The sequence below is a fragment of the Oncorhynchus nerka genome, linkage group LG23 (assembly GCF_034236695.1).
Source record: "Oncorhynchus nerka isolate Pitt River linkage group LG23, Oner_Uvic_2.0, whole genome shotgun sequence".
Classification (NCBI taxonomy): domain Eukaryota; kingdom Metazoa; phylum Chordata; class Actinopteri; order Salmoniformes; family Salmonidae; genus Oncorhynchus; species Oncorhynchus nerka.
In genome coordinates this window covers 54,975,169-54,998,165 of record NC_088418.1, presented here as the reverse complement: position 1 = coordinate 54,998,165, position 22,997 = coordinate 54,975,169, and the positions used below count along the sequence as shown (strand labels likewise).

At 44.2% G+C, this 22,997-nt stretch overlaps 1 protein-coding gene across 1 annotated transcript in view; it reads right to left on the bottom strand.

Moving 5' to 3' along the window:
• Positions 1–2,223: 2,223 nt before the first annotated feature.
• Positions 2,224–22,997, bottom strand: part of LOC115107084 (FYVE, RhoGEF and PH domain-containing protein 6-like) — a 36,378-nt gene continuing 15,604 nt past the window's right edge. Inside the window, exons 4-20 of the mRNA XM_029630460.2 lie at positions 16,427–16,494; positions 16,253–16,283; positions 12,830–12,981; positions 12,516–12,672; positions 12,210–12,297; positions 6,231–6,281; positions 6,068–6,126; positions 5,904–5,975; positions 5,746–5,814; positions 5,475–5,558; positions 5,308–5,387; positions 5,052–5,154; positions 4,735–4,878; positions 4,526–4,628; positions 4,136–4,362; positions 3,902–4,050; positions 2,224–3,719 (exon numbers count right to left, since the gene is read on the bottom strand). Of these exons, the coding sequence (XP_029486320.2) occupies positions 3,683–3,719; positions 3,902–4,050; positions 4,136–4,362; positions 4,526–4,628; positions 4,735–4,878; positions 5,052–5,154; positions 5,308–5,387; positions 5,475–5,558; positions 5,746–5,814; positions 5,904–5,975; positions 6,068–6,126; positions 6,231–6,281; positions 12,210–12,297; positions 12,516–12,672; positions 12,830–12,981; positions 16,253–16,283; positions 16,427–16,494 (1,674 nt within the window). The 3' untranslated portion in view covers positions 2,224–3,682. The remainder of the gene's footprint in view (positions 3,720–3,901; positions 4,051–4,135; positions 4,363–4,525; positions 4,629–4,734; positions 4,879–5,051; positions 5,155–5,307; positions 5,388–5,474; positions 5,559–5,745; positions 5,815–5,903; positions 5,976–6,067; positions 6,127–6,230; positions 6,282–12,209; positions 12,298–12,515; positions 12,673–12,829; positions 12,982–16,252; positions 16,284–16,426; positions 16,495–22,997) is intronic.

Sequence of the window (22,997 nt, the reverse complement as noted above, 5' to 3'; positions counted from 1 at the left end):
ATCGATGGCGGTTAAGATATCGTTTAGGACCTTGAGCGTGGCTGAGGTGCACCCATGACCAGCTCTGAAACCAGATTGCATAGCAGAGAAGGTATGGTGAGATTCGAAATGGTCGGTAATCTGTTTGTTGACTTGGCTTTCGAAGACCTTAGAAAGGCATGGTAGGATAGATATAGGTCTGTAGCAGTTTGGGTCAAGAGTGTCCCCCCCTTTGAAGAGGGGGATGACCGCAGCTGCTTTCCAATCTTTGGGAATCTCAGATGACACGAAAGAGAGGTTGAACAGGCTAGTAATAGGGGTGGCAACAATTTCGGCAGATAATTTTAGAAAGAAAGGGTCCAGATTGTCTAGCCCGGCTGATTTGTAGGGGTCCAGATTTTTCAGCTCTTTCAGAACTTCAGCTGAATGGATTTGGGAGAAGGAGAAATGGGGAAGGCTTGGGCGAGTTGCTGTTGGGGGTGCAGTGCTGTTGACCGGGGTAGGAGTTGCCAGGTGGAAAGCATGGCCAGCCGTAGAAAAATGCTTATTGAAATTCTCAATTATGGTGGATTTATCAGTGGTGACAGTGTTTCCTATCTTCAGTGCAGTGGGCAGCTGGGAGGAGGTGTTCTTATTCTCCATGGACTTTACAGTGTCCCAGAACTTTTTAGAGTTGGAAAATGGAAATGGAAAAAGTGAAAAGCAGGAAGCCTGTACAGAATAAAAATATTACAAAACCTGTTTGCAATAAGTCACTAAAGTAAAACTGCAAACAAATGTGGCAAATAAATTAACTTTATGTCCTGAATACGAAGCGTTATGCTTGGGGAAAATCCAACACAACACATCACTGAGTACCACTCTTCATATTTTAAAGCATGATGGTGGCTAGAGCATGTTATGAGTATACTTGTCATCGGCAAGGACTAGGGAGTTTTTTTTAGGATAAAAATAAATAGAATAGAGCTAAGCACATGCAAAATCCTAGAGGAAAACCTGGTTCAGTCTGTTTTCCAACAGAAACTGAGAAACAAATTCACCTTTCAGCAGGACAATAACCTAAAAGTTGCTTACCAATAAGACATGGAATGTTCCTGAGTGGCCTAGTTACAGTTTTGACTTAAACCAGCATGAAAATCTATGCCAAGACTTGAAAATGGCTGTCTTGCGATGACCAACTTGACAGAGCTTGAAGAATTTTTAAAAGAATAATGTACAATCTAGGTGTGCAAAGCTCTTAAGAGACTTACCCAGAAAGACTCACGTCTGTAATTTCTGCCAAAGGTGATTCTAATATGTATTGACTCAGGGGTGTGAATACACATGTAAATGAGATATTTCTGTATTTAATTTTCAATACCCCCCCCCCCCCCAAAAAAAAATATATATATATTTTGAATTCAGGCTGCAACACAACAAAATGTGGAATAAGTCAGGGGTATGAATACTCTCTGGAGGCACTGTACATATGCAGAGCAATCTTATTCAAAGGAAGAAAAGTGCAAAGTAAACCCACAGAGTGAGCGTTGGAGTAAATATGAGTCATATTTTGAAATACTCTTATCTTCCTCAACACAGTGCTTTGATCACTGAGCTCAAAGCAGAAATAAGACAGCCGAGGAAGACTTCTTTATCAGTGTCAAACTTAAACACATGCAAAGATCCACACCCACAAAGACATGCCTGCACCCACACATCAATCAGTACTATGCAATAAAATAACTCAGTGACAGTAATCTAAGGAGGAAAGATGTATTAACTCCCTCATCCCTTGATGTCTCAAAGCATGAAATTGAGTCATGATGCAAAGTCACTTTCAGAGGTTTCATTAAAAAGTGGTGCCTGACAGTTCTGCAGAAATATTATTTACAGACAAGACACGATGGCTCTCTAGTGATTGTGTATAAGGATGGAGGGACATTTAGTCTCTATAAAATATTATCTGTTTTGAATTATCCCTAATGTTTCTGTGTTATAAACTTCATTTCCCATAAGGCCACCTGCCATAATGGTGTAGTAGTGCAACCTGATTAGTACATTTGAAGTACTAAATGTAAACTAAAAAAAAAAAAATCTATTTAAATACATAATGGATATTTACACTGTTAAATGTCAGATGGACCGGCCAAAGTAGTCACTGTGATAATAGAATATCCTAATTCAAATGAATAATTAATTAAACAATGCACCAGATAATTAAATACAGTTTTCTGTATCTATATCATTACAAGATAATTGCGCATATTTAAGGCACTGTCTGGATGTTGCTTTATTGCTAGTGAGCATTTCCTAAGGGATACATTTCATTCTCCATTCCATGTCTAGCTCAAAAGACAAACATTATTTTGTAATCTGTTCACTTTAAATGATTCAATTAAAAAAATGATACAAATGAGGCCTGGATTAAAAGATTCCTCCTAATGAATCCAACAAGTCTGTTGAGGCAGTTTAAAACAAACTAGTGAGGCATTGTTACAACACGTGCTTTTACAACCATCATGGCATACAATACAAAAGGTAGCTACTACTTATTACAAAAGTGACAAAGATAATATCTGTTATCAAATAAATCATATTTCTAAAATCACATAATTATGGACATTGAGAAATGTACAGTTCTATATAAATATTAGCTCTCGACTTTTACACACAAAAAAAGTACATTTTACTCTCCCAATTCTACATATTACCCAACCACCGCTTCTGAGTCTAACAAATACGCTTTAAAAATGCATTTGTTCTATAGGTTGTGTAGTAAAATATTGACACTTATGCCATTTCCAGTTTTATCCAGTATACTGCATTATACATGTGGTAGATGTACTGAGTTAAGCCTAACAGAGAATAACAATATAAACCGACCCCTGCAATTTTGCTATATTTCTAAGGAGCAAAATGCTCATCTCCTGTGTCTCTGTGGCACCCTGTTTTTCACAGTTGAATCCAACCACCTGCAGTGCACCAGAGAAGCTTCCCTACTCAGAGAGAACGCACTGCGTCTCACCCTTCTTTGTAACTGGTATCCATCCCATCATGCAAGGTTCATACTCTAATCGCCATTCCAATTTCCATAATTCATCAATATTTGAGGTGATACTTTTCTTACAATATGTTACATTTCCCAAAGAAAATAACAAAATCCTTTAACTTTTCAGGGATAATGTAAATCAATAGCAATTTACATCAAATCATTTTCAATGACTTTCAAGGCTTTTTGTGGACTGTGGGAACCCCTGTATAAGGTAGCAGGCTGTCCACAGACAACAATTCTGTTAACACTTCCACACGCACACGCTTCAGGACATGACCTTTGACCCACAGCTGTGACACATAACGATTCCATCTAAGATCCAGAACAGATAGATATGCAGCCTATGAGGCTCAACACACGCATAACCTCAGAGCTCCACTGGAAGCATGGTGGTTTGACCAAGAGCACATTTTCAACAGATCCCAACATTTACAATGAATGTAATATAGAGCTGACACAAAGTCCATATTTCCACCAGAAAGACAATGATGTCTGCTCTTCACACCACTGGAACTCTGGGGTCTCCTGGTGAGCAGCCAGACCGGTTCATCAGGGCTCGGGGTGTGGGGAGTGCTTCCTGAGCTGCTGACCCTGACGTGTCTAGAGGACAAGGATCAAAAGGTGTCCTTCAACTGGCTCCAGGGGAAGGACATGAGCTGACTGGTTTAGGTGTTAAAGAATCATGGCCTCCTGGAAAGCCTCTATCCACCTGAGAGAAAATTGAGAAACACAACAAACTTTATTATATTGGCACCTGGGAAAAAACAAACTCATCAATAAACATTATATTGATAAAATAACTATATGAATGCTTTCACCCTCCCACGCTCCGGAGTTATCTGTTACAGCGTGGTCCCCTCCTGATGGATGAATACTCTAATACTCCATTACCTCTGTGCAGTGGGGATGTCGTCAGCCTTGAAGATATAGAACAGGGTGTTTTTGTGGTACAGTTTAAACTGCAGCTTCTGGAAAGGGCCACACTTCTCCTCCCTCAGGAAGAAGCCTAGCAGAGGCTGGCTCTCTAGAGCAGCTACGTCCTGGAGAGAGGGAGAGGTACACATGTCACACACACACACACAATGCACAAATATGTGTTTGTGACTAGAGTGGCGTAGGTGTTACCTCGCTGGCGGCGTAGGTGTACAGGACTTTGTTCTTGATGACGAACCATAGCCTCTTCCATTGCTTCTTGTTGCCCTTTGACCTCTGTAGGTAGCCACTCATGGAGGAGTTCTCTGTGTTTGCAGACACCTCTTTGAGAGCAGCTGGGATCTTCTTCTGTTTCCTGGAGAAAGAGAATCCCCCAGATCTGCCAGTAGGAGACAGTGCCCCAGAAGCAACACGGTCACCTAGGAAACACACGAACACAAAGCACCCTCTGACATACATACTGAATTCACAATAACAAACAACACAGGGTTTAAATCATGACTTCAATTCATTCCATTTTTAATATTTGAAATAGTCAAAACACTTTAATATTTCATATGTATTCATGTAAAAGACGCATACTGTTCTCCTGTAGCTTGACGAAGCAGTGGTCACACACACGAGCCGGCTGGTTCTTCAAGTACTCTAGATAGAACTTACTGGACGAGCACGTCTGACACACCACCTGCAATACACACAGTGAGTGAGAAAACCACTACACACACGCGCACACACACATATGGAGTATAGTAGTGAACCATTGTAAACTAGGGCCCTTGTCCTTTCCTTACCTTCCCGCAGGCTCGGCAGTGGTGGCGTCTCCAGGTGAGGGTGAACTCACAGGTACAGACCATACACATGGTGGCCCTCAGGTCTGGGATCCAGATAGGGGCCTTAGAACCCAGTGGGGCCCCACTGTCACACACGCCATCAGCCTACACAGAGAGAGATGGTTATAGCCATAACAAGTGGATTGTAGCAAAATTATACTGGCTATGGTAACAGTGGGATCGGAGTGTTCCCATATTCAGTCAGTCGAATGAGCTGGAACTATACATGCTACAAGCACGTGCATGCTCACTCACGAAACACACACACACTGCCTCACCTCCTCCTGACTCCGGCTGGAGATGAAGGTGATCTTCTTCCTGGTGTGGTCGTCTATCGCCGTGGCGATGGCCGCCAGCCACTCATCTCTCTCTGTGGCCGAGCTGCCAGGCAGAAACAACAACAAAAACGTCTGTAACCAATCAAAAGCCATTGGAACTGTACCCACAACCAATTAGAAGGGTAACTCATCAGAATGTCCATAATGTTAGGCGCCACCTTCAGGTGTTCAGGTGTGTCAGTGAGCAGGTTCTCACCTGGCAGACAGGATGAAGGAACGCTCCACACTCTCAATGTTCAGTTCATTCTGATACGCCTCCTGACTGGGCTTACTCACCTGAACACAATAAACACATGTTTTCGATGAGACTTCAGAAGAGTATTGTCCAGGGTAAAATGTGTGTTCAGCCCTGCCTGTACTCACCTTCATGCCCGCCAGAGAGAGCATGCTGTTGAGTTTATACTGACCAGACTGAACTGGAGTGGTGTACAGAAGAGTGTCATTGAACTAGAGAGAGAGACAGATACACATGCCACATCAACATACAGATACTTGGGGGGTAATGTTCTGGTCTACAGACAGTGTTGGAAGTGAACTAAGCCAGACTCTAAATAAACTGCAGAACTGTAACAGTAACGGGTCAGGTATCACAATGAGACCTCAACTACCCCCGGGGGCATCAGTCAGTACTCACCAGGAAGAACATCCGTGGCTGCATGACCTTCCTGGACAGCTTCATCAGAGTGCCCTCCTTAAGAAACACCTGGGGACAAGAAGTGATCCCAACAGATGAGATCACAGGTGTGTGTGTGTGTGTGTGTGTGTGTGCGTGTCATAGTGCTGGACACTCACCCTGCCTGGCTGAACAATCTCATGCTGTCCGTTCAGACTGTACTGAATGTGCATCAGCTTCTGAAAGTTATCCTGAAAGATAGAGACAGACCGGGGTCAGAGAAAATGCAATGGGATGCCTTTGGCCGAATTCTCATGAGGATGGACATGGTGTGACGTCTCACCCCTTGTTTCATGATGTCGTTGGCATGGTTGGCCACTTCCTTTACTATGCCCAGAGCAGCTGTAAGGTCAACATGATTAACATGCCGTGAGAGTGTCTGTGAGAGAGAATGGCATCACACCGGACATTGTCACACACAGCCTGATCAACATTGTTCCACTCACCCTGCGTGTCTTTGTAGTCAGACGAGTCCTCAGGAAGGTTCTTCAGATAATCTGTAGAAGAGCAGGGAGTTACGTCAGTCCCAGATCACACTAAATCATGCTATATACAGTATGTTTTACATAATCAGTTTATACATGTGGAGAACTGTGTCTGCTGTTACACTCTGTGTCCACTAGGTGGCAGAGTGCTGCCGATGCACTAAATAGTGTGGGCTCCATGGGATGCAACAGCATCATAGCCGCGGGAAGTGAGGGTGCTGCAACACCCCCTGAAAATAAAATACAAATAAATACGAAAGTAGTGCACTGGGCCTCAACTAGTATTAGCGGACACATATAGACCTCTGTAGCACGTGCAAAAAAAACTCTGCTTTGGGAAAAACTTGTATAATTTGATTTGATTAAGAACAGTATATTGCACGATTCAATAGTTGGAATTGCAAGAGTTGTTGCCCTGTACCTTTCTCTGCTATAGTCATTCTAAGGGAATCCAGAAAGAACAAAACCCTGTCCTCAAACACTTCCATCAAAAGGTGCAAAGTCATGAGCAAAGACAAAAAACATCCAAATCAAATCAAATTTTGTTTGTCACATACACATGGTTAGCAGATGTTAATGCGAGTGTAGCAAAATGCTTGTGCTTCTAGTTCCGACCGTGCAGTAATATCTAACAAGTAATCTAACCTAACAATTTCACAACTACCTTATACACACAAGTGTAAAGGAATGAATAAGAATATGTACATAAAAATATATGAAAGAGCGATGGCTGAACGGCATAGGCAAGATGCAGTAGATGGTATAGAGTACAGTATATACATATGATATGAGTAATGTAGGGTATGTAAACATAATATAAAGTAGCATTGTTTAAAGTGGCTAGTGATACATTAATTACATACATTTTTTCATTATTACAGTGGCTAGAGATGAGTCTGTATGTTGGCAGCAGCTACTCAATGTTAGTGATGGCTGTTTAACAGTCTGATGGCCTTGAGATAGAAGCTGTTTTTCAGTCTCTCGGTCCCCGCTTTGATGCACCTGTACTGACCTTGCCTTCTGGATGATAGCGGGGCGGACAGGCAGTGGCTCGGGTGGTTGTTGTCCTTGATGATCTTTATGGCCTTCCTGTGACATCGGGTGGTGTAGGTCTCCTGGTGGGCAGGTAGTTTGCCTCCGGTGATGCGTTGTGCAGACCTCGCTACCCTCTGGAGAGCTTTACGGTTATGGGTGGAGCAGTTGCCATACCAGGCGGTGATACAGCCCGACGGGATGCTCTCGATTGTGCATCTGTAAAAGTTTGTGAGTGTTTTAGGTAACAAGCTGAATTTCTTCAGCCTCCTGAGGTTGAAGAGGCGCTGCTGCGCCTTCTTCACGATGCTGTCTGTGTGGGTGGACCAATTCAGTTTGTCTGTGATGTGTACGCCGAGGAACTTAAAACTTTCCACCTTCTCCACTACTGTCCCATTGATGTGGATAGGGGGCTGCTCCCTCTGCTGTTCCCTGAAGTCCACAATCATCTCCTTTGTTTTGTTGACATTGACTGTGAGGTTATTGTCCTGACACCACACTCCGAGGTCCCTCACCTCCTCCCTGTAGGCCATCTCGTCGTTGGTAATCAAGCCTACCGCTGTAGTGTCGTCTGCAAACTTGATGATTGAGTTTGAGGCGTGCATGGCCACACAGTCATGGGTGAAGAGGGAGTACAGGAGAGGGCTGAGAACGCACCCTTGTGGGGCCCCAGTGTTGAGGATCAGCAGGGTGGAGATGTTACCTACCCTCACCACCTGGGGGTGGCCCGTCAGGAAGTCCAGGACCCAGTTGCACAGGGTGGGGTCGAGACCCAGGGTCTGAGTTTGGAGGGAACTATGGTGTTAAATGCTGAGCTGTAGTCGATGAACAGCATTCTTACATAGGTATTCCACTTGTCCAGATGGGTTAGGGCAGTGTGTAGTGTGATTGCAATTGCGTTGTCTGTGGAACTATTGGGGCGGTAAGCAAATTGGAGTGGGTCTAGGGTGTCAGTTAGGGTGGAGGTGATATGGTCCTTGACTAGTCTCTTAAAGCACTTCATGATGACGGAAGTGAGTGCTACGGGGCGATAGTCATTTAGCTCAGTTACCTTTGCTTTCTTGGGAACAGGAACAATGGTGGCCCTCTTGAAGCATGTGGGATCAGCAGACTGGGATAAGGATTGATTGAAAATGTCCATAAACACACCAGCCAGCTGGTCTTCGCGTGCTCTGAGGACGCAGCCGGGGATGCCGTCTGGGCCGGCAGCCGTGCGAGGGTTAACACGTTTAAATGTTTTACTCACGTTGGCTGCAGTGAAGGAGAGCCCGCAGGTTTTGGTAGCGGGCCGTGTCAGTGGCAATGTGTTGTCGTCAAAGCGAGCAAAGAAATAGTCTTGTTTGCCTGGGAGAAAGACATTGTGTCCGCGACGGGGCTGGTTTTCCTTTTGTAGTCCGTGATTGACTGTAGACCCTGCCACATACCTCTCGTGTCTGAGCCGTTGAATTGCGACTCTACAGTCGTGGCCCAAAGTTTTGAGAATGACACAAATATTAATTTTCACAAAATCTGCTGCCACAGTTTGTATGATGGCAATTTGCATATACTCAGGAATGTTATGAAGAGTGATCAGATGAATTGCAGTTAATTGCAAAGTCCCTCCTTGCCATGCAAATGAACTGAATCCCCCCAAAAACATTTCCACTGCATTTCAGCCCTGCCACAAAAGGACCAGCTGACATCATGTCAGTGATTCTCTTGTTAACACAGGTGTGGGTGTTGACAAGGACAAGGTTGGAGATCACTCTGTCATGCTGATTGAGTTTGAATAACAGACTGGAAGCTTTAAAAGGAGGCTGGTGCTTGGAATCATTGTTCTTCCTCTGTCAACCATGGTTACCTGCAAGGAAACACGTTCCGTCATCATTGCTTTAAACAAAAAGGGCTTAACAGGCAAGGATATTGCTGCCAGTAAGATTGCACCTAAATCAACTATTTATCGGATCATCAAGAACTTCAAGGAGAGCGGTTCAATTGTTGTGAAGAAGGCTTCAGGGCGCCCAAGAAAGTCCCCCAAGTGCCAGGACCATCTCCTTAAGTTGATTCAGCTGCGGGATCGGAACACCACCAGTACAGAGCTTGCTCAGGAATGGCAGCAGGCAGGTGTGAGTGCATCTGCATGCACAGTAAGGCGAAGACTTTTGGAGGATGACCTGGTGTCAAGAAGGGCAGCAAAGAAGCCACTTCTCTCCAGGAATAACATCAGGGACAGACTTATATTCTGCAAAAGGTACAGGGATTGGACTGCTGAGGACTGGGGTAAAGTCATTTTCTCTGATGAATCCCCTTTCCGATTGTTTGGGGAACCCGGAAAAAAGCTTGTCCGGAGAAGACAAGGTGAGTGCTACCATCAGTCCTATGTCATGCCAACAGTAAAGCATCCTGAGATCATTCATGTGTGGGGTTGCTTCTCAGCCAAAGGAGTGGGCTCACTCACAATTTTGCCTAAGAACACAGCCATGAATAAAGAATGGCACCAACACATCCTCCGAGAGAGAATCCCCCAGATCTTCTCCCAACCATCCAGGAACAGTTTGGTGAAGAACAATGCCTTTTCCAGCATGATGGAGCACCTTGCCATAAAGCAAAAGTGATAACTAAGTGGCTCGGGGAACATTGATATTTTGGGTCCATGGCAAGGAAACTCCCCAGACCTTAATCCCATTGAGAACTTGTGATCAATCCTCAAGAGGCGGGTAGACAAACAAAAACCCACAAATTCTGACAAACTCCAAGCATTGATTATGCAAGAATGGGCTGCCATCAGTCAGGATGTGGCCCAGAAGTTAATTGACAGCATGCCAGGGCGGATTGCAGAGGTCTTGAAAAAGAAGGGTCAACACTGCAAATATTGACTCTTTGCATCAACTTCATGTAATTGTCAATAAAAGCCTTTGACACTTATGAAATGCTTGTAATTATACTTCAGTATTCCACAGTAACATCTGACAAAACAATCTAAAGACACTGAGCAGCAAACTTTGTGGAAATTAAATATTTGCGTCATTCTCAAAAACTTTTGGCCACGACTGTACTTTGTCTCTATACTGACGCTTAGCTTGTTTGATTGCCTTGCGGAGGGAATAGCTACATTGTTTGTATTCGGTCATGTTTCCGATCACCTTGCCCTGATTAAAAGCAGTGGTTAACACGTTCAGTTTTGCGCGAATGCTGCCATCAATCCAAGGTTTCTGGTTGGGGAATGTTTAAATAGTAGACGCTGTGGGTACAACATCACCAATGCACTTGCTAATAAACTCGCTCACCGAATCAGCTTATTCATCAATGTTATTGTCCAACGCTATGTGGAACATATCCCAGTCCACGTGATCGTAGCAATCTTGAAGCGTGGAATCCATTTGGTCGGACCAGCGTTGAACAGACCTGAGACTTTCTGTTTTAGTTTCTGTCTATAGGCGGGGAGCAACAAAATGGAGTCGTGGTCAGATTTTACGAAAAGAGTGCGGGTGAGGGCTTTATATGCGTCGCGGAAGTTAGAATAACAATGATCCAGGGTTTTACCAGCCCGGGTCGCACATTCAATATGCTGATAAAATTTAGGGAGTCGTGTTTTCAGATTAGCCTTGTTAAAATCCCCAGCTACAATAAATGCAGCCTCAGGATATGTGGTTTCCAGTTTACATAGAGTCAAATTAAGTTATTTCAGGGCTGTCGATGTGTCTGCCTGGGGTGGGATAAACACGACTGTGATTATGATCGAAGAGAATTCTCTTGGTAGATAATGCGGTCGGCATTTGATTGTGAGGAATTGTAGGTCAGGTGAACAAAAGGACTTCCGAGTTCCTGTATGTTGTTATGATCACACCACATCTCGTTATTCATAAGGCATACACCCCCGCCCTTCTTCTCCCCAGAGAGATGTTTGTTTCTGTCAGCGCGATGCGTGAAGAAGCCAGGTGGCTGTACCGACTCTGATAACGTATCCCGAGTGAGCCATGTTTCCGTGAAACAAAGAACGTTACAATCTCTGATGTCTCTCTGGAAGGCAACCCCCTGCTCGGATTTTGTCTACCTTGTTGTCAAGAGACTGGACATTGGCGAGTAGTATGCTCGGGAGCGGTGCACGATGTGCCCGTCTACGGAGCCTGACCAGAAGACAGCTCCGTCTGCCCGTTCTGCGGCGCCGTTGTTTTGGGTCGCCGGCTGGGATCCGATCCATTGTCCTGGGTGGTGGACCAAACAGAGGATCCGCTTCGGGAAAGTCGTATTCCTGGTCGTAATGTTGGTGAGTTGACGTTTTCTTGATCAAATAATATGGAAAACAACCACTTTTAATGCAGTATTAATTTACCATCCTTACAAACCACTTAATCTAAATGTACATGACTGTATTGTACATAGGCTGGTCATCTAGGTTTGTACCTATAGACTTTCTATCAGCATGAAGAAAAACAATGGACAATACAGTAATTGAGTACATTGAGACATCAAGTGGTTTGTGATGAGGTGATGATGTGGCTCAGTTTGTAGAGCAAGGCACTTACATTGCCAGGTTTGTGTGTTCGATTGAAAATGTATGAGCTCACTACTGTAAGTTGCTCTGGATAAGAGCGTCTACTAAAATAGAAAAGGAATGAATCGACCATTTCAGTTTTCACATAGAAATAAGTTGCATTTGCAAATTATAAAAAAAAACTGGAAAACGTATATCAGGCAAGTATTTTTATATTCCAGAAGTATTATCATACTAACTGTTTTGTACAGATAATTATCAGACTCAAGTTACAAATGCTGGTAAACAGTTAAATATATATAAAAATAAAATAAAAATCACAGTGCACTGGGCCTTTCCTAGTCCTGTATTAGCAGACCGATATAGACTCTTCAGCACAGCACCCCCTCCCTGCATATCCAGTAACCCCCCCATCTGTGTGTATGTGTGTGTACCTGTGAGCAGAAGCTGATACTGGGGGATTCTCTGCACAGGTTTCAGCAGGTAGTGCTTCAGAGCCAGGCTGGCACATCTAGGACTCATCTGGGACAGAGTACAGGAGAATTGTCACACACATTTGCATACAGTATTAACAGTATACATACTCAAATCTAGCTCCACGTCCTTGGCGCCAATGTAGTCTTCAGACTATGTCTGGCTTGTTACATCTAAACACCCACGTATTTTACCACTCTATCATCAACTATGCGGATAGGAACTTCCTATGACACACACACACGCACACACACACAGCTGTTTACCTCAAACTCCCGGACCACAGCGGCGAAGCCAGGGTTTTTCCTACACTGTTCGTCCAGCATAGCCACGTTGTTGTCAAACTGCCGGATGTAGGTGGAGTACATCTTCAGGTACGGCCCCTTCTGAACAAAGATGTCTGCCAGCCTCTGGTGGTCCCCCCTACACAGCAGAGAGAGAGGTGAGAGGGGCAGGGAGAAGAGAGGCAGAGGGATGGAGATGGTCATTGTGGTCTGGTCTGAGTTCAGCTGTCCACAGCTTGGCATGGTCAGTTGAGGTTTGTATCTCTGGTGCTGATAATGATGGTGAGGGTGCGTACCAGTGGGCCACTCTCTCCTCTAGCTCCCGGAGCAGGTCTCGGTTGAGCTGGTATAGTTGAGGCAGGTAGTAGAGGATCTGGGTTAGAATACGCTCTTCAACCACTGGCTTACCATTCTGACGCGTCGCCTTGGCAACTGCGTCCCGGAAATCCTGCAGGGAGCGAGGGGGTTAATGTCGACAGACGAATGAAGGGAACTGACACAGCGACAACAGAGTGGTGGGAGACTAATTAACACAAACACACAGCTGCAGGGCAGAGAGACGTTACACAGTACAGCACAGGAACACCTGGTTATCACCTCATAAACATGCGTCCCTCTGCATCATACACACACACACACAACTGAGTCAGCACTCTCACACTGCCCAGTGAGCCAACACACACATCCAGGTGGAAGGAAGTGGTGAGACAACCAGGGCAGGGTCCCAATGTCCTGGTGAACACTGTCACACAACCACAGCCCCACACCCACAATAAAACACACACAGCTGCAGTGTGAAGGACCCGAAACATGTAGAGTTGAAGTCGGAAGTGTACATACAGTTAGGTTGGAGTCATTAAAACTAGTTTTTCAACCACTCAACAAATTTCTTGTTAACAAATTATAGTTTTGTCAAGTCAGTTAGGACATCTACTTTGTGCATGACAAGTAATTTTTCCAACAATTGTTTACAGACAGATTATTTCACTTATAATTCACTGCATCACAATTCCAGTGGGTCAGAAGTTTACATACACTAAGTTGACTGTGCCTTTAAACAGCTTGGTTAATACCAGAAAATAATGTCATGGCTTTAGAAGATTCTAATTGACATCATTTGAGTCAATTGGAGTTGTACCTGTGGATATATTTCAAGGCCTACCTTCAAACTCAGTGCCTCTTTGCTTGACATCATGGGAAAATCAAAAGAAATCAGCCAAGACCTTAGAAAAAAAATTGTAAACCTCCACAAGTCTGGTTCATCCTCGGGAGCAATTTCCAAACGCCTGAAGGTACCACGTTCATCTGTACAAACACCATGGGACTAAGCAGCCGCCATACCGCTCAGGAAGGAGACTAGTTCCATCTCCTAGAGATGAACGTACTTTGGCGCGAAAAGTGCAAATCAAACCCAGAACAACAGCAAAGGACCTTGTGAAGATTCTGGAGGAAACCGGTACAAAAGTATCTATATCCACAATACAACGAGTCCTATATTGACATAACCTGAAAGGCTGCTCAGCAAGGAAGAAGCCACTGCTCCAAAACGCCATAACAAAGCCAGACTACGGTTTGCAACTGCACATGGGGACAAAGATTGTAATTTTGGGAGAAATGTCCTCTGGTCTGATGAAACAAAAATATAAATGTTTGGCCATACTGACCATCATTATGTTTGGAGGAAAAAGGGGAAGGCTTGCAAGCTGAAGAACCTCATCCCAACTGTGAAGCCCGGGGGTGGCAGCATCATGTTGTGGGGGTGCTTTGCTGCTGAAGGGACTGGTGCACTTCACAAACTGGATGGCATCATGAGGTTGGGAAATGATGTGGCTACATTGAAGCAACATCTCAAGACTTCAGTCAAGTTAAAGCTTGGTCGCAAATGGGTCTTCCAAATGGACAATGACCCCAAGCATACTTCCAAAGTTGTGGCAAAATGGCTTAAGGACAACAAAGTCAAAGTATCGGAGTGGCCATCATAAAGCCCTGACCTCAATCCTATAGAAAATGTGTGGGCGGAACTGGAAAAACATGTGCGAGCAAGGAGGCCTACAAACCTGACTCAGTTACACCAGCTCTGTCAGGAGGAATGGGCCAAAATGCACCCAACTTATTGTGGGAAGCTGGTGGAAGGCTACCCGAAATGTTTGACTAAAGTTAAACAATTTAAAGGCAATGCTACCAAATACTAACTAAGTGTATGTAAACTTCTGACCCACTGGGAATGTGATGAAAGAAATAAAAGCTGAAACAAATCATTATCTCTACTATTATTCTGACATTTCACATTCTTAAAATAAAGTGGGGATCCTAACTGACCTAAGACAGAATTTTTACTAGGATTAAATGTCAGGAATTGTGAAAAACTGAGTTTAAATGTATTTGGCTAAGGTGTATGTAAACTTCCGACTTCAACTGTATCTCTAGAAAACATGTCAAAAGTCAAGTCAAAATATAATGCAACACATTATTGTACACAACATATCAAATGAGAACCATCCTATAGGGTATAAGGGAGGACTTAAGTGTGAAACCAAAACACACACACACACACAGGATTAGCCGAGGCATTTCTATGTCTGGGGGTCTTCCACCCACTCACTCACTGCAGGAAGCAGCTGTTCTGTGGCCAGGGGCAGCCATGGAGACTGAAGAATGTGATTTGACCTCTTTCTTTAAGTCTCCCTCTCCCCCTCTTTCATCTCTCTTTCCCTCTCCGTCTCTCTCATGCCCCATATTCAAAATTAGTCCCATAGTGGGTCCTGTTTAAGGCAGTGTGTGTGTGTGTGTGTGTGTGTACCTGCAATTTCCCTTTCGGGCAGTCTGAAAGCCACTCCCAAGAGGAAGTAGACCCTGCGGCCATCTAAGACAAATTTTGGGTTTAGAGAGATTTTAGAGACGCAAATTTTTATTTTACCTTTATTTAATTAGGCAAGTCAGTTAAGAACAAATTCTTATTTTCAATGACGGCCTAGGAACAGTGGGTTAACTGCCTGTTCTGGATTAAAGCATTTAAAGCATTTCTCCTTGAAATAAATAAAATATTGAAATCCAGCACACAGTCTATCTTCTGCTGCAAAATCAAATCCTTTTTAAGAGCCCAGGACAGTTTGACCTGGCTGGTACAGTTGACCACCTCAGCCTGACACAGCCCAGCCCTGCCCAGTAGACCAGACCAGTACAGTAACCACCACAACACTACCACCGTGAGTTAACAACACTCATCAGAGATCCCACACACACACGTGTCACCTCCCCCTGAGACCAACATCAAAGCACCCAGCTCTGTCGTCACGGTTACCTGCTCCACTTTTCACCCCAACAGGCACAGAGCAGGGACGGTATCCACCCACCAGGCAGGAGCAGTGAGCTAGCTAGCCGGTAGTTAAATATAATGAAACAACTCTAGCCTATGTTTCCACTCTATAAAGCCACCACTTGAAAGTTGAAACTAGCAACACATGCTTGACTCCTTAGCTTCGTTTATGATTTAGAAAATGTGAGTCTAAGTGTTTATCACTGATCCTGCTAAGTGTAACAGGAACAAAAACAACAACAACAACAGTTCTACCAGAGACAACTCCACTGCTGAGTACTGCTGCCTCAGGGGCAGAGGAGAAAGGCAACACGGCTCAGCTAGTCGAAGGCTTGCTGAGTAACACCATTGAACACACAGATATGGTGCTCATCAAAAGCCCAGAGGATTAAGTGATACTTACTATGTGAAGAAGCTTCAGGACGTCCACAAACCTGGAGGGAGAGGAGATGGGTGTAAAACATTATATATGACAAAAAAAGACACCCAGCGCTAAAAAAAAGGAAAGGTTCTGTGGTATATTCTCATGATAAAGTCATTGATTGCGTGTGTGTGTGTGTGTGTCTCGGGTACTCACACTTTCTCAGAGCTCATGATCTCCTGGGCGATATGCACAACCTTTTTCCTCTTCACCTCATCCTCCTGCTGGAACGACAGACAGAAAGACAGACAGAGAAAAGCACAGCATTCAGTCCATGTAGTGTAAAAAGCTAGCTAACCATATTCTAAACGGTACAGACATACTTCCACTTACAAGGTCACTGCAGCCCACCATCTGACTGTCCTGCTATAGTATGCATAGGCACAATAACCACCATCTGACTGTCCTGCTATAGTATGCATAGGCACAATAACCACCATCTGACTGTCCTGCTATAGTATGCATAGGCACAATAATCTGCCCATTTTCTGTTTCTAAACAGACACTCAACAGAGATTATGTCCGAAAGCAGAGGCACCGTTTCACACGTCTCCACTTCAGCTATCTTCTCTCCCCTCTGCACTCTCCCTCCCTCACTCTCTCTCCCCCTTTCAGTCTGATAGTGAGTGGTCTGGGCTGGAAATGGGGTGGTCTTAATTTGGACAGTGGCCTTACCCTTGCGTGACTGAAGGGGCCTCCTGCTCCTTAATTGTGTGTGTGTGTGTACTCGTGTTTTTGTCTGTTACAAACACAGCCTTTTAGAGCAGGGGTTCTTAAACTTTTTCAGCCTGGGACCCAGTGTTTTCCTGGGACCCAAGCTTAGGAAAATATGCAACTATAAGTAAATATCGGTACATTTCATTGCCCTTATGCCAAAAAAAAAAATGCAATATAGAACATAACAAATAACAATACCCATAAATCTTTTCATGTTTATTTTTCCCCATTAAAAACACTCTTACATATCTGTCTAGGTTGGAACTGTTGTGGTTAAAATACAATAAATTATTGGATTCTGAACTGGAATAAACAGATTGATCACATCACACAGATGTATAACAGAACACACACACACACACAGGCTTTTTGATCGTGCAAACCTCCGCAACAGTACAGATTTTTTAAAATCAAGCCTACTGTACATCTTTCTGTATAAATTATTGTTGATAGAGTCTAGGTTGGAACTGCTGCTGTTAAAAATGCATATCTTTTTATTCTGAACTGGAATAAACTGATTGATCACATCACACAGATGTAGGCCAGAAAATACACACACACAGTCCTAATGAGAGGTGTGTGGCTGGTTGAAGTTTTCAACAAGCAGGTCTATTTTTATTTTATTTTATTTATTTCACCTTTATTTAACCAGGTAAGCAAGTTGAGAACAAGTTCTCATTTACAATTGCGACCTGGCCAAGATAAAGCAAAGCAGTTCGACACATACAACGACACAGAGTTACACATGGAGTAAAACAAACATACAGTCAATAATACAGTAAAAAAAACAAGTCTATATACAATGTGAGCAAATTAGGTGAGAAGGGAGGTAAAGGCAAAAAAGGCCATGGTGGCAAAGTAAATACAATATAGCAAGTAAAACACTGGAATGGTAGTTTTGCAATGGAAGAATGTGCAAAGTAGAAATAAAAATAATGGGGTGCAAAGGAGCAAAATAAATAAATTAATTAAATACAGTTGGGAAAGAGGTAGTTGTTTGGGCTAAATTATAGGTGGGCTATGTACAGGTGCAGTAATCTGTAAGATGCTCTGACAGTTAGTGCTTAAAGCTAGTGAGGGAGATAAGTGTTTCCAATTTAAGAGAGTTTTGTAGTTCGTTCCAGTCATTGGCAGCAGAGAACTGGAAGGAGAGGCGGCCAAAGAAAGAATTGGTTTTGGGGGTGACTAGAGAGATATACCTGCTGGAGCGTGTGCTACAGGTGGGAGATGCTATGGTGACCAGCGAGCTGAGATAAGGGGGGACTTTACCTAGCAGGGTCTTGTAGATGACATGGAGCCAGTGGGTTTGGCGACGAGTATGAAGCGAGGGCCAGCCAACGAGAGCGTACAGGTCGCAATGGTGGGTAGTATATGGGGCTTTGGTGACAAAACGGATTGCACTGTGATAGACTGCATCCAATTTGTTGAGTAGGGTATTGGAGGCTATTTTGTAAATGACATCGCCAAAGTCGAGGATTGGTAGAATGGTCAATTTTACAAGGGTATGTTTGGCAGCATGAGTGAAGGATGCTTTGTTGCGAAATAGGAAGCCAATTCTAGATTTAACTTTGGATTGGAGATGTTTGATATGGGTCTGGAAGGAGAGTTTACAGTCTAACCAGACACCTAAGTATTTGTAGTTGTCCACGTATTCTAAGTCAGAGCCGTCCAGAGTAGTGATGTTGGACAGGCGGGTAGGTGCAGGTAGCGATCGGTTGAAGAGCATGCATTTAGTTTTACTTGTATTTAAGAGCAATTGGAGGCCACGGAAGGAGAGTTGTATGGCATTGAAGCTTGCCTGGAGGGTTGTTAACACAGTGTCCAAAGAAGGGCCGGAAGTATACAGAATGGTGTCGTCTGCGTAGAGGTGGATCAGAGACTCACCAGCAGCAAGAGCGACCTCATTGATGTATACAGAGAAGAGAGTCGGTCCAAGAATTGAACCCTGTGGCACCCCCATAGAGACTGCCAGAGGTCCGGACAGCAGACCCTCAGATTTGACACACTGAACTCTATCAGAGAAGTAGTTGGTGAACCAGGCGAGGCAATCATTTGAGAAACCAAGGCTGTCGAGTCTGCCGATGAGGATGTGGTGGTTGACAGAGTCGAAAGCCTTGGCCAGATCAATGAATACGGCTGCACAGTAATGTTTCTTATCGATGGCGGTTAAGATATCGTTTAGGACCTTGAGCGTGGCTGAGGTGCACCCATGACCAGCTCTGAAACCAGATTGCATAGCAGAGAAGGTATGGTGAGATTCGAAATGGTCGGTAATCTGTTTGTTGACTTGGCTTTCGAAGACCTTAGAAAGGCATGGTAGGATAGATATAGGTCTGTAGCAGTTTGGGTCAAGAGTGTCCCCCCTTTGAAGAGGGGGATGACCGCAGCTGCTTTCCAATCTTTGGGAATCTCAGATGACACGAAAGAGAGGTTGAACAGGCTAGTAATAGGGGTGGCAACAATTTCGGCAGATAATTTTAGAAAGAAAGGGTCCAGATTGTCTAGCCCGGCTGATTTGTAGGGGTCCAGATTTTTCAGCTCTTTCAGAACTTCAGCTGAATGGATTTGGGAGAAGGAGAAATGGGGAAGGCTTGGGCGAGTTGCTGTTGGGGGTGCAATGCTGTTGACCGGGGTAGGAGTTGCCAGGTGGAAAGCATGGCCAGCCGTAGAAAAATGCTTATTGAAATTCTCAATTATGGTGGATTTATCAGTGGTGACAGTGTTTCCTATCTTCAGTGCAGTGGGCAGCTGGGAGGAGGTGTTCTTATTCTCCATGGACTTTACAGTGTCCCAGAACTTTTTAGAGTTAGTGTTGCAGGAAGCAAATTTCTGCTTGAAAAAGCTAGCCTTGGCTTTTCTAACTGCCTGTGTATAACGGTTTCTAGCTTCCCTGAACAGCTGCATATCACGGGGGCTGTTCGATGCTAATGCAGAACGCCATAGGATGTTTTTGTGTTGGTTAAGGGCAGTCAGGTCTGGGGAGAACCAAGGGCTATATCTGTTCCTGGTTCTTATTTTCTTGAATGGGGCATGTTTATTTAAGATTGTTAGGAAGGCATTTTAAAAAAATATCCAGGCATCCTCTACTGACGGGATGAGATCAATATCCTTCCAGGACACCCCGGCCAGGTCGATTAGAAAGGCCTGCTCGCTGAAGTGTTTCAGGGAGCGTTTTACAGTGATGAGTGGAGGTCGTTTGACCGCTGACCCATTACGGATGCAGGCAATGAGGCAGTGATCGCTGAGATCTTGGTTGAAGACAGCAGAGGTGTATTTAGAGGGAAGTTGGTTAGGATGATATCTATGAGGGTGCCCGTGTTTAAGGCTTTGGGGGGTACCTGGTAGGTTCATTGATAATTTGTGTGAGATTGAGGGCATCAAGTTTAGATTGTAGGATGGCTGGGGTGTTAAGCATGTTCCAGTTTAGGTCGCCTAGCAGCACGAGCTCTGAAGATAGATGGGGGCAATCAGTTCACATATGGTGTCCAGAGCACAGCTGGGGGCAGAGGGTGGTCTATAGCAGGCGGCAACGGTGAGAGACTTGTTTTTAGAGAGGTGGATTTTTAAAAGTAGAAGTTCAAATTGTTTGGGTACAGACCTGGATAGTAGGACAGAACTCTGCAGGCTATCTTTGCAGTAGATTGCAACACCGCCCCTTTGGCAGTTCTATCTTGTCTGAAAATGTTGTAGTTTGGAATTAAAATTTCTGAATTTTTGGTGGTCTTCCTAAGCCAGGATTCAGACACAGCTAGAACATCCGGGTTGGCAGAGTGTGCTAAAGCAGTGAAAAGAACAAACTTAGGGAGGAGGCTTCTAATGTTAACATGCATGAAACCAAGGCTATTACGGTTACAGAAGTCATCAAAAGAGAGCGCCTGGGGAATAGGAGTGGAGCTAGGCACTGCAGGGCCTGGATTCACCTCTACATCGCCAGAGGAACATAGGAGGAGAAGAATAAGGGTACGGCTAAAAGCAATAAGAATTGGTCGTCTAGAACGTCTGGAACAGAGAGTAAAAGGAGGTTTCTGGGGGCGATAAAATAGCATCAAGGTATAATGTACAGACAAAGGTATGGTAGGATGTGAATACAGTGGAGGTAAACCTAGGTATTGAGTGATGAAGAGAGAGATATTGTCTCTAGAAACATCATTGAAACCAGGAGATGTCATTGCATGTGTGGGTGGTGGAACTAATAAGTTGGATAAGGTATAGTGAGCAGGACTAGAGGCTCTACAGTGAAATAAGCCAATAAACACTAACCAGAACAGCAATGGACAAGACATATTGACATTAAGGAGAGGCATCCTTAGTCGAGTGATCAAAAGGGTCCAGGGAGTGGAGAGGTTGGTCTGGGGGTCACGGCGATTTAGACAGCTAGCCAGGACATCGGTAGCAAGCTAGCATAGGATGGAGGTCTGTTGTTAGCCACCTCTTGCGTTCCGTCAGTAGATTAGTGGAGTTCCGTGTTGTAGAGGGGATTAGTCCAAATCACACAACAACAAAAAAATAAAAACAATAGATATAGTTATAGAGGCCCAAGAAGAAACATAATAATAATAAAATAAATAAATTGTCCGATTGTCTATTCTGAGAGCAGCCGGTAAGACAGCTAACGGTTAGCAGGCCGCAGATGGGCGTTCAGGTAACGTCGCGACGGAGGAGCCAGCCGGATCTCCTTCGGGTAGATAACGTCGGCAGTCCAGTTGTGAAGGCCCGGTGGGGCTCCGCGTAGGCAGTAAAACGGGTCCGGATAGGTGACTGCAGCCCAGGAGTGATTGACGGAGCTGGCTAGCTCCGGAGTAATTGATGTTTGCTCCGGAATCGACGAAAGCAGATAGACACACGGATAGCAGCCAGCTAGCTGTGAGATCCGGGAGTGAATGTCCAGAGAGCAGTTGAAATCCAGGGACATGGAGAGAAAAATCGGTCCGGTATGTTCCGTTCCGAGCCGCGCTGCGCCGTACAAACTGGCGATAGATTTTCGAGTTAAAGGATAGCTGATGACCACAAACCGTGGTTAGCTGAATACTAACGAGTTGCCAGTAAAGAAGCTAACTAGCTTCTGATTAGCTTCTGGCTAGCTCCTGGCTAGCTTCTGGCTAGCTTCTTGGAGTTTCTGGCTAGCTTCTGGCTAGCTTCTTGGAGGATTGCAGATTTGAGGTAAATAATACGTATTTATACATATCAATTGGTGAGGCAGGTTGCAGGAGAGTGTATTGAAGATGAGTTGATGGAAAATAAAAATAAAATGTATGTGAAAAAAGTTGTAAATATATATATATACACGACACGACGAGGACAAAAGACGTCTGAACTGCTATGCCATCTCAGGCTATTCTGGACTCTGCTTTAGACAGTGCAACACTGAAGTCATGCTCAGCATTAACACTGTGTCTGTACTTGAGAACCCTGACTTGCATAGGTATGTAGTGCCAAACTGGATCTGAACATCTACTGCTTTCTCAGTCAGGCAGGAGACCGCTTCCTGCTGCAGATGAGCAACCCAGAACTGTGAGAGTTTGCCCCCAAAAAATAATCTTTCTTCAAACAGTTTATTCCAGTTCAGAATAAAAAGTATTACTTGTAACAGCAACAGTTCCAACCTAGACTTGTTTTCAACAATAATTTCTACAGTAAAATGTACAGTAGGCCCGAATTTTTCATCTTCATCTGTACTGTTTCTTAGGGTTGCACTCTCAGTAGCTAGTTAGCAGGCTTTGGCTAACGTTAGCTACTAGCTGGTTAATGTTACAAGGCCAGGGGATTGTTTGAAAGATAAACTCACATATACTACTATGAGAGATAGTACTCCCTTATTTCTGCTTATTATCACCTGTTATTAAATGACAACAATGCCTTGTTAGTTGACTTACTTTTCCACTGTGGAAGCACTGTTTCCTGAAGCATTCTGCCCTGTTCTGAAAGAACTCCCTGGGTTTACCGTCATACTGTGGATGTTTGGTCAGGACGTGTCATTTGATTCATTTGTGGGTTTTGTGAGGCTCATCAC